The 13,257-nt window shown below is 38.8% G+C and overlaps 1 protein-coding gene across 5 annotated transcripts in view; it reads right to left on the bottom strand.

Annotated features, from left to right (window-relative positions):
* Positions 1-340: 340 nt before the first annotated feature.
* SPO11 (SPO11 initiator of meiotic double strand breaks) overlaps positions 341-13,257 on the bottom strand; it is a 52,477-nt gene continuing 39,560 nt past the window's right edge. For 2 of the 5 annotated variants that reach the window (XM_065566035.1, XM_065566036.1), the window contains exons 4-11: positions 13,148-13,234; positions 11,046-11,079; positions 10,700-10,809; positions 9,245-9,344; positions 3,794-3,831; positions 2,550-2,626; positions 2,197-2,308; positions 346-1,560 (exon numbers count right to left, since the gene is read on the bottom strand). In XM_065566035.1, the coding sequence (XP_065422107.1) occupies positions 1,441-1,560; positions 2,197-2,308; positions 2,550-2,626; positions 3,794-3,831; positions 9,245-9,344; positions 10,700-10,809; positions 11,046-11,079; positions 13,148-13,234 (678 nt within the window). In that variant the 3' untranslated portion in view covers positions 346-1,440. Of the gene's footprint in view, positions 1,561-2,196; positions 2,309-2,549; positions 2,627-3,793; positions 3,832-9,244; positions 9,345-10,699; positions 10,810-11,045; positions 11,080-13,147; positions 13,235-13,257 lie in introns of all 5 variants that reach the window. The other 3 variants (XM_065566033.1, XM_024103318.3, XM_065566034.1) reach the window with 3 other exon arrangements.

Raw genomic sequence — 13,257 nt, 5'->3', positions numbered from 1 at the left:
CTGCTTACCCTGACGGGCCAGGACAGCAACTGGTGGGGAAATTTTTTTGGGGGGAGAAGCTGGGAGTCAGGGAAGTAACCCCTGTGACCAACCCCCACATGACCCCACCTCTAGCTGGGACCCCCACACTCTCCCTATCCCATCCCTTCCCATCTTATCTGGGGAGGGCCAGGGGAGGATGTCTCTGGCCTGGCTGGAGCTATTCCAGCAGGCTGGGCAGCACAGCCGCAGCCTGCTCCGGTGGTCCAGACCGGGTGGTGCAGCCGCAGCATGTTCCAGCGGGCTGGGCCGGGCAGCACGGCCGCAGCGTGCTCTGGTGGCGCGGTCACAGCCTGGTCTGGGGGGCGGGGCCAAGCGGCACGTCTGCAGCCGGCCAGCCCCGGAGCTGCAGCTGCTTCAGGGGCTGGGGGGAGAGCAGCGTGGCCAGAAGTGGAGAGACTCAGCCCCGCCTCTTCCCTTCTGGTTCTGCTGGTTGTGCTGCCTCTCCTTGCTCCCTCTGTTGGGGGGAGGGGCTGTCTGTGTCCCACCTCTCCCTCTGTATACCCGTTCAGAAGCCGACCCCCTTCTCTGGTGCTTCCCTCTTTTGCTAAAAAAATTCGGCTTATGAGCGAGTATATACGGTAAGTGGTCTATGGATTCTATTGTCCTATACATCATTAACAGAATTGTTTACTAAATTCTAATCAGTAAAAAAATGCTTGCTCACTTGTGGATTGCAATGGGGGTGTAGTAACTGAGGCATAATTTGGCCTGCAGAACCTTATTACTGTTGCGCAAGAATGAAAGAACCCATCTTGACTTTCTGATCTCAGCTTGGGTTTATGGAGTTAGCAGTTAGAATAGTCATCTCTTTTATCTGCAAGCTAAGCACATTTGTTATGGATTCATTTATGAGGAACATGAAATGCCATGTTTATAGTAACTTTTCAGAAGATTGTACCTTAAAAATATTACAGTAATTTAAATTACTTCCCTGTCTTCAAAAGTAAAACATATCAGAAGACACAGATTTAGTTTGATTGTGCTTTAAAGTAGACTGTGAATTAACTGACACAAATTTAAACAAATATAACTTTTTAATTTCTCCCCTCAAAATACATTTCAATATCTTTTTAAGGAGAATACTTTTACAGTTGGAATTATTGCTACAGTTATGTACAATAGCCACAAAATGGAAAGAAAAAATGGTATTTAAAATATGTTCATGTCCTTAAGGTACACTAGGGAAAAACAATCAAAATTGTAAAGAAATGAAACTATTGACATAATTAAAAAAAATGTAATAAGGAGCTGAGGCAAACCTCTACATCTCTTCACTGAATATGTAGAACAATTGCCAGAAATAATGCAATGTTATGCAATTTTTGTAAATAGTGGCTTATATTATAATAGCTCCAAAACAAATCCACATCAGGAAACAGTTGATCTACAAACAAATATTCAGATCCATCCACCAAATTGCAATTTGCTTGGTAGATACACCCTGGAAAGGTAATCTGATGAAAGAGAAGTCAAAGCTTGAATTTCAGCCTTCATTTTAGATGCTGCCATAATTTCCATCTGAAAAAGAAAAAATTGCAAATTAATGTACTGTTGAGAATGGCCTGACCCATAGGGTGATGTAATTAAATGTTTAAATTACATTAGATTTGCTTAATATTTATCATAAAGAGATGTGCTCTCTATTGTGCAGCACATAGCAAAATCATAGCAATTCATACAACAGGGCAGTGTAAACAGATGGGGAAAGCAAACAATATGTTTTCCCACTATGTAACCACTATATATTATATCTGCATGAACTGTGCTTTGTATTCTGAATTATGCAGACCAAGCCAGAGGTGGAGGTTAAGTAATTGTTCCACATGGCATGTTCCCTCTCTTCAAGAGATGTAATTTATTCTGTGATATTTAGAACTGTAGTAAACCCCCTCTAAAACATATGATCATCAGATGGCCAATGGGAGCAAAGCCTATCATGCTGCTAGTTCTTTGTTGGGGATGGAACTATGAGGCACATTGGTACAGAGACAGCCTGCATGGCTCTCAATCCTGACCACTCCAGGTGGAGTGCAGCAAAACCTTATTGGTTCTGCTATGTTCAGAGCTCACAATAGCCAGGAGGGATGGCATTGGGGTAGATAGGATTTGTTCTTTAGGGATTAAGAAACAGAAAACAATATAATTTCTTCATACTTCTTTTTTCCACATTGGTTGGCAAGCCACATAAGGTCTCTTCTGCATACTGGCGAGTTTATTTTGATCTTGTTTAGTAAGTGGAATCAATGCATCTTTGCGTATATTTAATCTGAAAAAATGGATAAAAGTTTTAGCCTAATTAATATTTTTTTTAAACTACATATCGTTTCCAACTTAAATTACGATTTCCAATCATCAAAATGCTCTATAAAAAAAACTATAAGTTTATTGAGAGCAGAATCAACAGTTAATTGTCTTTTCTTTTGTGGATTTAAATCAGACTTAATGTTACATATACTTTTTGTGATAGAATAGAGGGATAATTAGATTTCTTCTAGAAAATAACTAACCTTTCAATATCAGATGGAAGGAGACCAAGCCATCTTATAGCTGGAACTGTGAGATGATGGGCTTCAAAAGACATTGACTACAATATGAAATGTCATATATTATGTTCAGTGTCCCTTTAATTTGAATTATTTATGTTAATCTTTGAGAAAATATTTATGCTTTTTTTAGGACGGGGTCAAGTTTTGTAAAAATGAAGCTAACTCTGTTCACAAGCAGAACTCTTTATGAAACTCAGGCTTGTAGAAATTGGGACAATTGGCTGAAGTAGGTAAACCAAAACACAGGGAGTGAAAGGGGGGAAATTAAAATCCAGCTGGGGCCCCAGGGGGCCTGCACCCACTCCCAGAGAACTGTGCAGAGGACAGTCTGCCCCCCTTAGCCATGAGAGCTCGAGTAGAGCCAGTCAGAAACTCAAGTCAGCTGGAGCAGAGACAAGCAGCTATAGCATATATTTGGACAGGTGACCTGATAGTTTTTACTGTGGACATTTTCTCCCCTCTGCGGATTTTCTGTCCAATTCACTTCCCCCTCTCCGTCAGCGTGTCTTTGCCTAATTCTACTTGCCCTCCATACTTTTCCTCTCTCTCTTTCCTTCTTACCCCCACTCCTTGCAGTATAATGTACCCTCTCCTTTCTTTTCTCTCTGTGTTAGGTAACCCCTTCCCAACAAAACCTCTCAAAATTAATAAATAATAGTAAATATTAATAATAATAAATAATAAAAAATCTGGGAACATAACATGCTGTTTGCAAACTATCACATTGTTCACTCTGCTTATGTTATATCTCCTCCCTTCATTCTATATCGGTCTTGTCTATATAGACTGTAAGCTCTCTTTAGGGCAAGGACTGTGACTTACTATATGGACTACATTGCCTAGAACAGTGCAGCACAGATCTCACTTGGGGCCCCCTGACCACTACTGTACCACAAATAATACATAATAATAATATGGACAATTTTGTATAGCAGGCAAAACTTCACATTTTGTTAGATTTTAAAAAAATGAAAAATCTGCCATTTTCACACAATTTATTTTTGTTATGGCAAAAGCCAACTTTTTGCGACTGAAAAAAACTTGTTTAAAAAAAAAAGCACCCTCGGACCCAACGTTGTTTCTTAGTGTTAAAAAAAAAAGAAAACACCCATCCGAACTACACTTTAACAGTTTTCACATTCCAGCTCCAAGGCCGGATGATAAAATAATTAAGTAAACCTGAAGTGGAAAACAACTGTACTCACCACAGATCCATACTTGTAGATGCACATTATTTCTATACCTAATTTACAGAATACCAAATGTCACATATCTATTTGTCTACATTTTGGGCGTGATTCACCATTGTGTTAGTTTCATGCTTATGTAAGCCCATTTGAGTTACATTGGTGTAAAACTGGACTGATGAATCAGGCCCTTTATGTTTTACAATTAGCTTTACAGCATATTGTCATATACAATCAACATTTTTGATAATGTGACACTTACCTCAATATATTTAATATTTCATACCTGTTATGCTTAGGCATCATACAAAAGTAATGGACACCTGAATCTTGTTTTTTTACATATTATACCATGTCTGTCACAAAAAACCAGCATCTCTTACTTTGTCCTACGGCAACTTAATAGAATTCAACATTGATGGTTTAATCAATTATTCTAAATTTTCATACTTTTCATTTGACAGTCTTAATATTTTAATTATTTTATGTGCTAATTGTTCAGATAATTTATTAGCATTTTTCCTTTCACCGTCTGATAAAGGAACATTATCAGTGTTTTCAGATCTACAGTTTTACCTCTTAGGTCTGGTCTATGCTATCGGCCTCTATCGGTATAACTATGTCGCTCAGGAGTGTGAAAAATCCACACCCTTGAGCGACACAGTTATCCCAATCTAAACCCCTGGTGTAAACAGTGCTATGCCGGCAGAAGAGCTTCTCCCATCGACGTAGCTACTGCATCAGTGTAGAGCGTCTTCATTAAAGCACTACAGCGGCACAGCAGTGCAGCTGTGCTGATGCAGCATTTTAAGAGTAGACCTGCCCTTACTGTCCCCTTAAGAAACAACATTTTGATAACTGCCTCTCAGATAATATATTCCATTGTTGTTTGCAATGTTGTATCCATATTGGACCCAGAATCTGAGAGAGACAAGGTGGGTGAAGTAATATCTTTTATTGGATCAATTTCTGTTGGTGGAAGGGACAAGCTTTTAAGCTCTTCTTTAGGTCTGGAATACATAACCAGAGTCTCATAGCTCAATACAAGGTGGGACAGGTTGTTAACCATAAGGTGTTAACACATATTGCAAGAAGCCACTTAGGCCTGGTCTACACTGGGGGGATCGATCTAAGATACGCAACTTCAGCTACGAGAATAGCCTATCTTGGATCAAATTAAAATTACTTACTTTGCGTCCTCACGGCACGCTGCGGCTCCCCCCGACTTTGCTTCTGCCTCTCGCCGAGCTGGAGTTCAGCAGTCGACGGGAGAGCGATCGGGGATCAATTTATTGCGTCTACAGTACACGTGATAAATCGATCCCCGATAGATCGATCGCTACCCGATCCGGCGGGTAGTGTAGACGTACCCTTAGAGTGAAGTGGGCAATTAACACCTCTACAATCGTAGGACAAAAGAGGGTTAGTAGGTTACAGGGATCACCACAGATCCAATACTATCCCAGACACACCAAGAAATCCATTATCTACAGCCAGGCACTCAAATACCACAGAATATGCTCTGGGAAGAACATGTGGGATATACACCTTAACACACTTAAGATCACCTTCATCAAACAAGGACACTCCATCAGAGAAGTAGATCACATCATTGAATGGGCCACCCAAATACCCTGAGAGAACCTGCTTCAATACAGGAAAAGAACCTGCACCAACCACACACCCTTTGCTGTCACTTCCATCCCACACTGGAACCCATACAGGGTATCGTGAAACAATTACAACCCATACTTGATGTGGACCCCATCCTGAAAGAAATCTTTCCTGGACCCCAACTTCTATCCTTCAAACAACCCCCCAACCTTGCCAAGCTCATCATCAGAAGTAAACTCCCCACAGACCAGGAGACAACAACTCAAATTGGCACCACACCCTCCAGAACAAAAGATGCAAAACCTGCAGACGTATCTCCACCACTATAATGATCAATACCTGCCACAATACATCTTTCAAGATCTATGGGTTTTACACATGCCTATCACAACTTGTGGTGTACCTCATCCAGTGCATCAAATGCTCAGAAAACCATGATATGTGTGAAACCAGACAATCACTATGCTCTTGAATGAAAAATGATAAAAGACCAAAACAAAAACAAACCCATCACCCATGGGCAAATACTTTTCACAAAGCAATCACTCTATAGCTTACCTATCAGTCCTCATCCTCAAAGGCAACCTGCATAACACCTTCCAAAGGCAAGCATGGGAACTTAAATTTGTAACTCTGCTAGACACTAAAAATCATGGTCTCAACAGAGAATGGTTTTCCGGCTCATTACAACTATTTGTAACTACTAATCTGCCTTTGTCCTATAACTGTAGAGGTGTTAATAGATTTCTTACGTGTGTTAACTCTTAGGATATGTCTACACTGGAAACTTCAAAGCGCTGCCGTGGGAATGCTCCCGTGGCAGCGCTTTGAAGTGCGAATGTGGTCTCTCCCAGCGCTCCTGGTAATCCACCTCCATGAGGGGTTTAGCTCCGAGTGCTGGGAGCGTGGCTCCCAGCGCTTGGAGCCTGTCTACACTAGCGCTTCAAAGTGCTCAGACTTGCTGCACTCAGGGGGGTGATTTTTCACACCCCTGTGCCAGCAAGTTAGAGCGCTATAAAATGTAAGTGTAGACAAGCCCTTAGGCTTGGCAATCTGTTCCACCATATATTTATTTGTGAGACTCTGGTTATGATTTCCAGTCTTTAGGAAGAGTTCTGTGAAGCTCACAAGCTTATCTTTTCCACCAATAGAACTTAGTCCAATAAAAGATACAGTACTACTTCACCCACCTTGTCTTCCTCAGACAATAGTAAGAACCAACCAGCTCTCAAAAAGAAAGATATAACAGTTCAAATGAGCATCTCCTATTTTACAGTCAATGGATGAAATCCTGATGCCATTAAAGTCAATTGCAAATATGCCACTGAGTTCAGCAGGGCAAAGATTTCACCCATTGTCTGTGGGAATACATGAAAACTGTTCTATGTTCTTCCAAAACAGAATTATACAGCTATGCAGTCAGGCTATGTTAAAATACGATATATAGATGGCTAAGAAAAACTTTTTCTTACTAAATCATATTTTAAATTTAGATCATTCTCTAAACAGTCAACTGTCAGTCTCAAGCATGCTTAATATATTTGGTTCTTTATTGTCCTAAGGAATATTTACTGAATTTCCTTCACTACAGAATAAAACACTACTGTTCTAGTGTTTATTTTCTGTTATTTAACTAATGGCAGTCAGAACATTTTTAGTGAAATGAAATCCTGCCCATCTGATTTCCTTTCTGATTCAGTAAATCAGGTTTCAAGCTAAACTGGGTTGTTTAGAGTTCAGCATTTTTTGTTTTTCATCATAAACTAAGTTGCTCTGCTAATCATAACATTAATATATGACATTAAACACTGGCAAAATATTATTTAAATTATTCGATATTACTAAACATTTTAATGTCATGTTTTAATCAAATGTCTTTTTCACTGAAAGCACCGCTGAGAGAAAATTGACCTTAATTTACATTCCATCTTGTTTTTGGTTCAAGTTCCAGTTAATTATATTGTATTATTAATTGGTAATGGAGACTACTACTTAATTAAAATGCATATTAACAGCTACTAATTTATAGATTTTTAAAAATGGGATTCCATAACCACACCTAGTTCTGAGCAAAAGCCCAGTCAACATGGAGGGTGTCAAGCTCTTCTTCAATGTCTCAGTTTTTACCCGTCTTTCCATTGTACCTCATTTTAAGTTTTAACGATCAGCATTCTAACTATCCTTAGTCATAAATTCGTTAAACAAAGCTATACATTAGTTTAGAAAAAGTCACATTTCAAAGAGTAATTACAAAACTACACATCAAGAAGCATGTTCTGTAGTTGAATCATCAGCTTCTTAAAGCTTGCTTCCCACTCCAGCAACGAGTTACCTTCCACCAGCTCTCAGCTTCATTGCTTTTCCCCACATCATTGTCACAGAAATATGGAGACAGCAAAGATTCTGTCATCCATTAGGTCTGACTCTCCTGCCTCCCACATAATGGTGGGAGAAAGACTGTAGCGCCTATGATGGCAACTGGAATAATTCCTCATGCTCCATCCCCAATATTCTTTGCAAAACTGAAGAGGCAAAATGTCATTGTCCATGATGTCTCTATCAAAGTATAGTGAAAATTTAAAAGAGAAACAACAAAAACCATACACTTTCACCAGGAAAAAGTTATAAACTTGTGAATAAATCTATATTCAGGATTCAAATTTTAGCTGTAGAACACAGTAATATGCATTTTTATTTTACTTAAAACACATCATACTACTTTCTTAGGGCTAAATCCAGTACGCCTTAATTTGACAAAACTCCCATTAGAGTCAATGGGAATTTTGCATGAGTTGCGACTGGAGGATTGGACCTGCAGTACATAACTGTTTGTCTATTAGAAGAAAACAAAACTGTGACATTTTAAAATATTTCCTGTTTTTGCTTTTTCCAATGGGACAATATCCAAAGCACCATTATGAGATGAGTCATCATACTGGTAGCTCTAAGTGATCCTGCATTAAAAGGCACGCCCCTAATTTTAGACTAAAATTGGCTCTAACCAACATCAAGTTTGTAGTATTTAGCTTTCAGAATGGTAATTTACTGACATTACAAGTGTTGGATTATGAGGGTGGAGCTATAAAGAATGTTGGTTACCCTAAATCAAATTAAAAAAAAAAATCACGTTGAAATCATCTTGTACTATTTTTTTCATGTCTATTATTTTGCATTTGCCTCACATTTGGGCCTTGGCTGAGAAGTGTATGCATCACAGTATATATAAAGTTCTGCTGAGAGTATGTGGCTAGCTTTCCTCTAGTCCCAAATTGGGAAAAGGATGCAAAAAGCCCTATTCCATCCTCCCATACACCTGCCAAGGAGCAGCTATAGTCTAAGGGTGGACTATTCAAAAATGCCTAATGGCCAGATTTTCAAAGGTACTTAGGTGCTTAAAGACGCAGATAGGCACCTAATGGGCTTTTTAATAGCCCCAAGGCACTTAAGTTCCTTTGATATAAATGAGTTAGGCGCCTAGGCACTCTTGAAAATCCCACGAGGTGCCTATTTGCAACTTTAGGTGCACAAGTACCTTTAAAAATCTGATCCTAAGTGACTTTGACTCACAAGTTCTATGGAAAGTCCTTTCACTCCTTAGGCACAAGGTCCAGGATTGCCTAGAGCCAACAGCTGTGTTTGTCACCCCAGAGGGTGAGGAATGCCCCAGTTCTGCATTAAACAGTGGAGGAAGGCCAGCATAGATGTCACAGTACTCCTCAGTACTCCTGCAGGCATTCTGGTTGAGTTTAGAAATTTCTGCTTTGATGGGAACCTCCATTCACATACCCATAACATGAGCTCGGGTCTTAAAAGTCAAATAAATAAGGTTCTATTCTGCTGTTAGCATGCAATTACCATGTGGATCTGCATCCATGAGGGTGAAAATAGGAATATGACATGTATCCCACAACTTTCTGACTAGAAGTCTTGTGTTCAGATCTGGTACTCCTTTTCCCTAAGGGAAAATAAAATAAAATCATATGTTTTGGAATTAACTAAAACAAAGTCTGACTAGACACGTGCTTAGATATGTCATAAAAAACAGTAGGAACATTTGTCCTGCAGTTATTGTGTAGGGAGAAGATGGTTGCCCCTATTGTAGCTCCAAGAAAAGTTACAAAGCAGCATGGCACATGTCCTGTATGGGTACGTCTTCACTTACCGGAGGGTCCGGCGGCAGGCAATCGATGTTCTGGGATCGATTTATCGCGTCTGGTTAAGACGCGATAAATCGATCCTGGATCGATCTCGGAAGTGCTCGCCGTCGACGCCGGTACTCCAGCTCGCCGAGAGGAGTACACGGCATCGACGGGGGAGCCTGCCTGCCGCGTCTGGACCCGCGGTAAGTTCGGACTAAGGTACTTCGAATTCAGCTACGTTATTAACGTAGCTGAATTTGCGTACCTTAGTCCGAAGTGGGGGCTTAGTGGGGACCAGGCCTATGATAGGCACCCTGGGTATAGGAGAGGGAAGAACGGCGTAACAGGTATGCACACAGGCATAATCAGATGTCTGTATCAAGCCATGCTCACTATAAAAAAAACCTGTGCTTTTTTTCATATTAATGGCACAAAAAGAATATGTAAGGTGGCTGTAAATATGGGTGGACTTCACCTGGATTTGGGCACACATATATATATACTTCAAAAGTAGTATTGTGTGTGTTTCTGAGGGATGGGTGAGGTAAGCTACTTTCCTTACAGTAGCCAGAATTTTCCCCTTTGTTCTTTCATTACAAATCAAAAGAAACAAACAAAAAAACCCCTCAACAACAACCACTACGATCTGTTCCATTCGTGCTCCTCTACATTTAGGAAATCTTCACAATAATTTGATTTCAGGAGCTATTCTCTTTACTTGATTTGTGCAATCTCAAAAAACCCCTTAATCCATGGATTATTAATTTAACCAATTGTAATACCGTTTTTAAACACAGTATATCATGTCATATGTTGTTTACATGTTTTTTAAAAAATACTAAGTTACATATTCCACATTTCATTCTATTATATGGCAGAATTAAGAGTACTAATTACAACCTTATTTGAAACGTTTTTGGAAAAGAAGATTATAAAATGTGTATTTGTAAATATGTATAAGAACAGAAAATACCTTTCTGCCTTAAATATAATTCAGTTTTTCTCCATTTTTATGGTATTATTTTAATAAAAATGGAGGAAAATGTTGGAGTTAAACATTTCTTATTTTAATTTTAATATATTTGAAGCTATTTTTGGAAATCACCATACTGTTACTATATTATTAAAACTCTTAATTCTAGAGGTGGAATGTGAAATGTCAGATGCATACCGTAATCATTATGCATGGAGACAATTTATTGCAGAAGTCATCATCCAGGAGCCTCTGAAAAGTTGCATCTTTTTCTACAATCAGTATAAATTTTGCATCTGTGATCACATCTTTGATATTAAGGCTAGCTACATATAAAATGAAATCTGTGGCATTGTATTATATTAATCAACTACAAAATGAATGCTCTAATATACTTGTTTTCAAGCCAAAGGCAGTGCTCATAACTCAGTTTCAGAGCCAAGAAGTAGAGAAAAAAAATCATAAAAAACATTATTTAACTTGGAGTATTCTTTGTTTATACTTTTTTTTTAGTCTACAATTAGACTTCTTCCTTAAAGGATACTTCTAATTCCTTGAACATTAGATGGCACAACTGCCTAAAACAACAAAAATGAAATTAATAATTTTAAATAGAGAAAATGATGTATTTTAAAACAACGACATAAGGTAATGAAGGTCAAAATTACATCCTGAAACGACCATTCATCTTTTTATATACAGCATTGCTCTTGACACCGTCACTGCTTTATAGGCATATTCTATCCTATAAAGCCTGCTGTGAAGCAAGGATGTATAGGGATCCTACTACTACCATAAGGCATCTTTCAAAAATATATGATGCTACTTGCACGCAGGATCACCCATCACATGATCACTACATGGTGATGCAGCTCCCCATTTTCCTTTGCGTTTTAGCCAGGAAAAAACCACTGGGTGTGAGACTGCAAGTTTAAAGCAAGTTTAAAAATGTAATTGGATGCTTGTTAAAGATCTTTACAAAAGACCTTTAAACTCCAGCTTTTGATAACCTCTATTTGGAGTTTGTTTTATATTTCTAACTGTTTTGTAACAGATAATTTGAGATGGTAATGCTTACTTCACATCTCAGATTAGGATTTGGCTCAGTCTGGCAAACATATGGATGAAATAGCAGGAAATGAAAGAAGATCTTGGCAAAATAGTCTGTATATATTGACATGTGTGGTCTGTTTTAATTTCTTACTGCTGTATCATCTCAGGTGCCAATGTGGACCAACTCCATAAATAGAAATGTGAGGCCCTGTAGAGGAGCATGGATAATGGAGATCTTTAAAGTTCTGATTTAGATTAAAAACAAAGTACAGATAGATAAGGTTTTCTTTCCATTTTTAAATCATTCACTTGTGCTTAGAATAGAAACATTGTCCAGGGAATGATAGCGGAAGTCAGAAAATCAGTTTTATTTCCTGCTTTCTACTCACTAGCAGCATGACATTGGGCAAATCTGTCAGGCTTAGACTTTCAAAAGAACTCAGCTCCCATTTAAGGCAGTGCATCGATTTTCAAAATCTCAGCCCAACTATTGGTGTTGAGCATTTGAAAATCTGACTCTTAACTTCTCTTTACCTCAGTTTTCTCATCTGTATGAGGTTGATGACAGAACTCTTTCTGATGTCTGTAAGTGGGATGATTATAAATAGCTCTTTCTAATATGTGAGACCCTATTGTTATAAGCCATAATGTGGCGCAATACTTGGATACGAATGAGTTGAAGTCTTTTACTTACACTGATGGAAGTCACGAGTGCCTCCACTGAACTCAGTGGGTTTTTATTGGTGTAAAACTTGTGTAAGTGAGAAGAGAATCAGGTCCATGAATAAATTCCTGGCTCTGAATATATGGCTTTATTCACTGTATGTACTTTTACTAACACAGATCCTAGTGGCATGCCCATTGCAGTGAAAGGTGCACCCAGAGGACAGGGTCAGAGTACTGCAAAGGGATTGTTCTCCAACTCTGCCAGAAACGCACATGGTCAAAAATTGTGTGTGTTCATGTGCCCGGGACACTCAAATTCAGAGCATAACATAGACAGATCAATGTCATAGAGAGCCTCAACCACAAATTAAATGTCTTCCTCTGCAGAACTTCCAATATGGAAGGTAATCAGGACCAGCTCTAGGCACCAGCAAAGCAAGCACGTGGCAATTCCAGGGACGGCATTCCGGCCATTTTTCTTTCTTTTTTTTTTTTTGCCTGGACAGTTCTCGGAATTTGGGGCGGCAAATTTTTTGCTTGGGGAGGCAAAAAACCTAGTGCCGACCCTGAAGGTAATGTAAACATAGTTTGCTCTTCCCAAGAGGTAAGTGCTTCTGTTGATTCTATAGCTGACCCCCAAATTTACAATACATAAAGCGCACAGAAATTACATTCAAAAGTATATGGAGGCTTTGATCTTACAGTCCTTTCTCATGCAAAATTTTTGCTGCATTCCTTAAGAATTTTGAACGTATAACATTTGTAGGAAGTGGGCATTAGTAGTGAGAGTTTAAGTAATGTCTAAGTTTGCCACAGGCACAAATGTACATACATTAATAAATTAGGTCACAACAAATATAGGAAATCACACAATATAGGAAATCACACAAACTTGGACATAAAAATGTTAATATTAGTAATACATACTGTTGCACTGCATGTACAATTCACTTTCGTACCATCTTCCTCAGTATAACTTAAGTTACCAGCAATGCAACCTTTAGTTGTAGACAGCTGGGGGGAAAAAATAGCAGTAA

This window comes from Chrysemys picta, chromosome 13, assembly GCF_011386835.1.
Source record: "Chrysemys picta bellii isolate R12L10 chromosome 13, ASM1138683v2, whole genome shotgun sequence".
Taxonomy (NCBI): Eukaryota; Metazoa; Chordata; order Testudines; family Emydidae; genus Chrysemys; species Chrysemys picta.
Note: the sequence above shows the minus strand (reverse complement) of the source record. Positions and strands in the feature narration are given on the sequence as shown.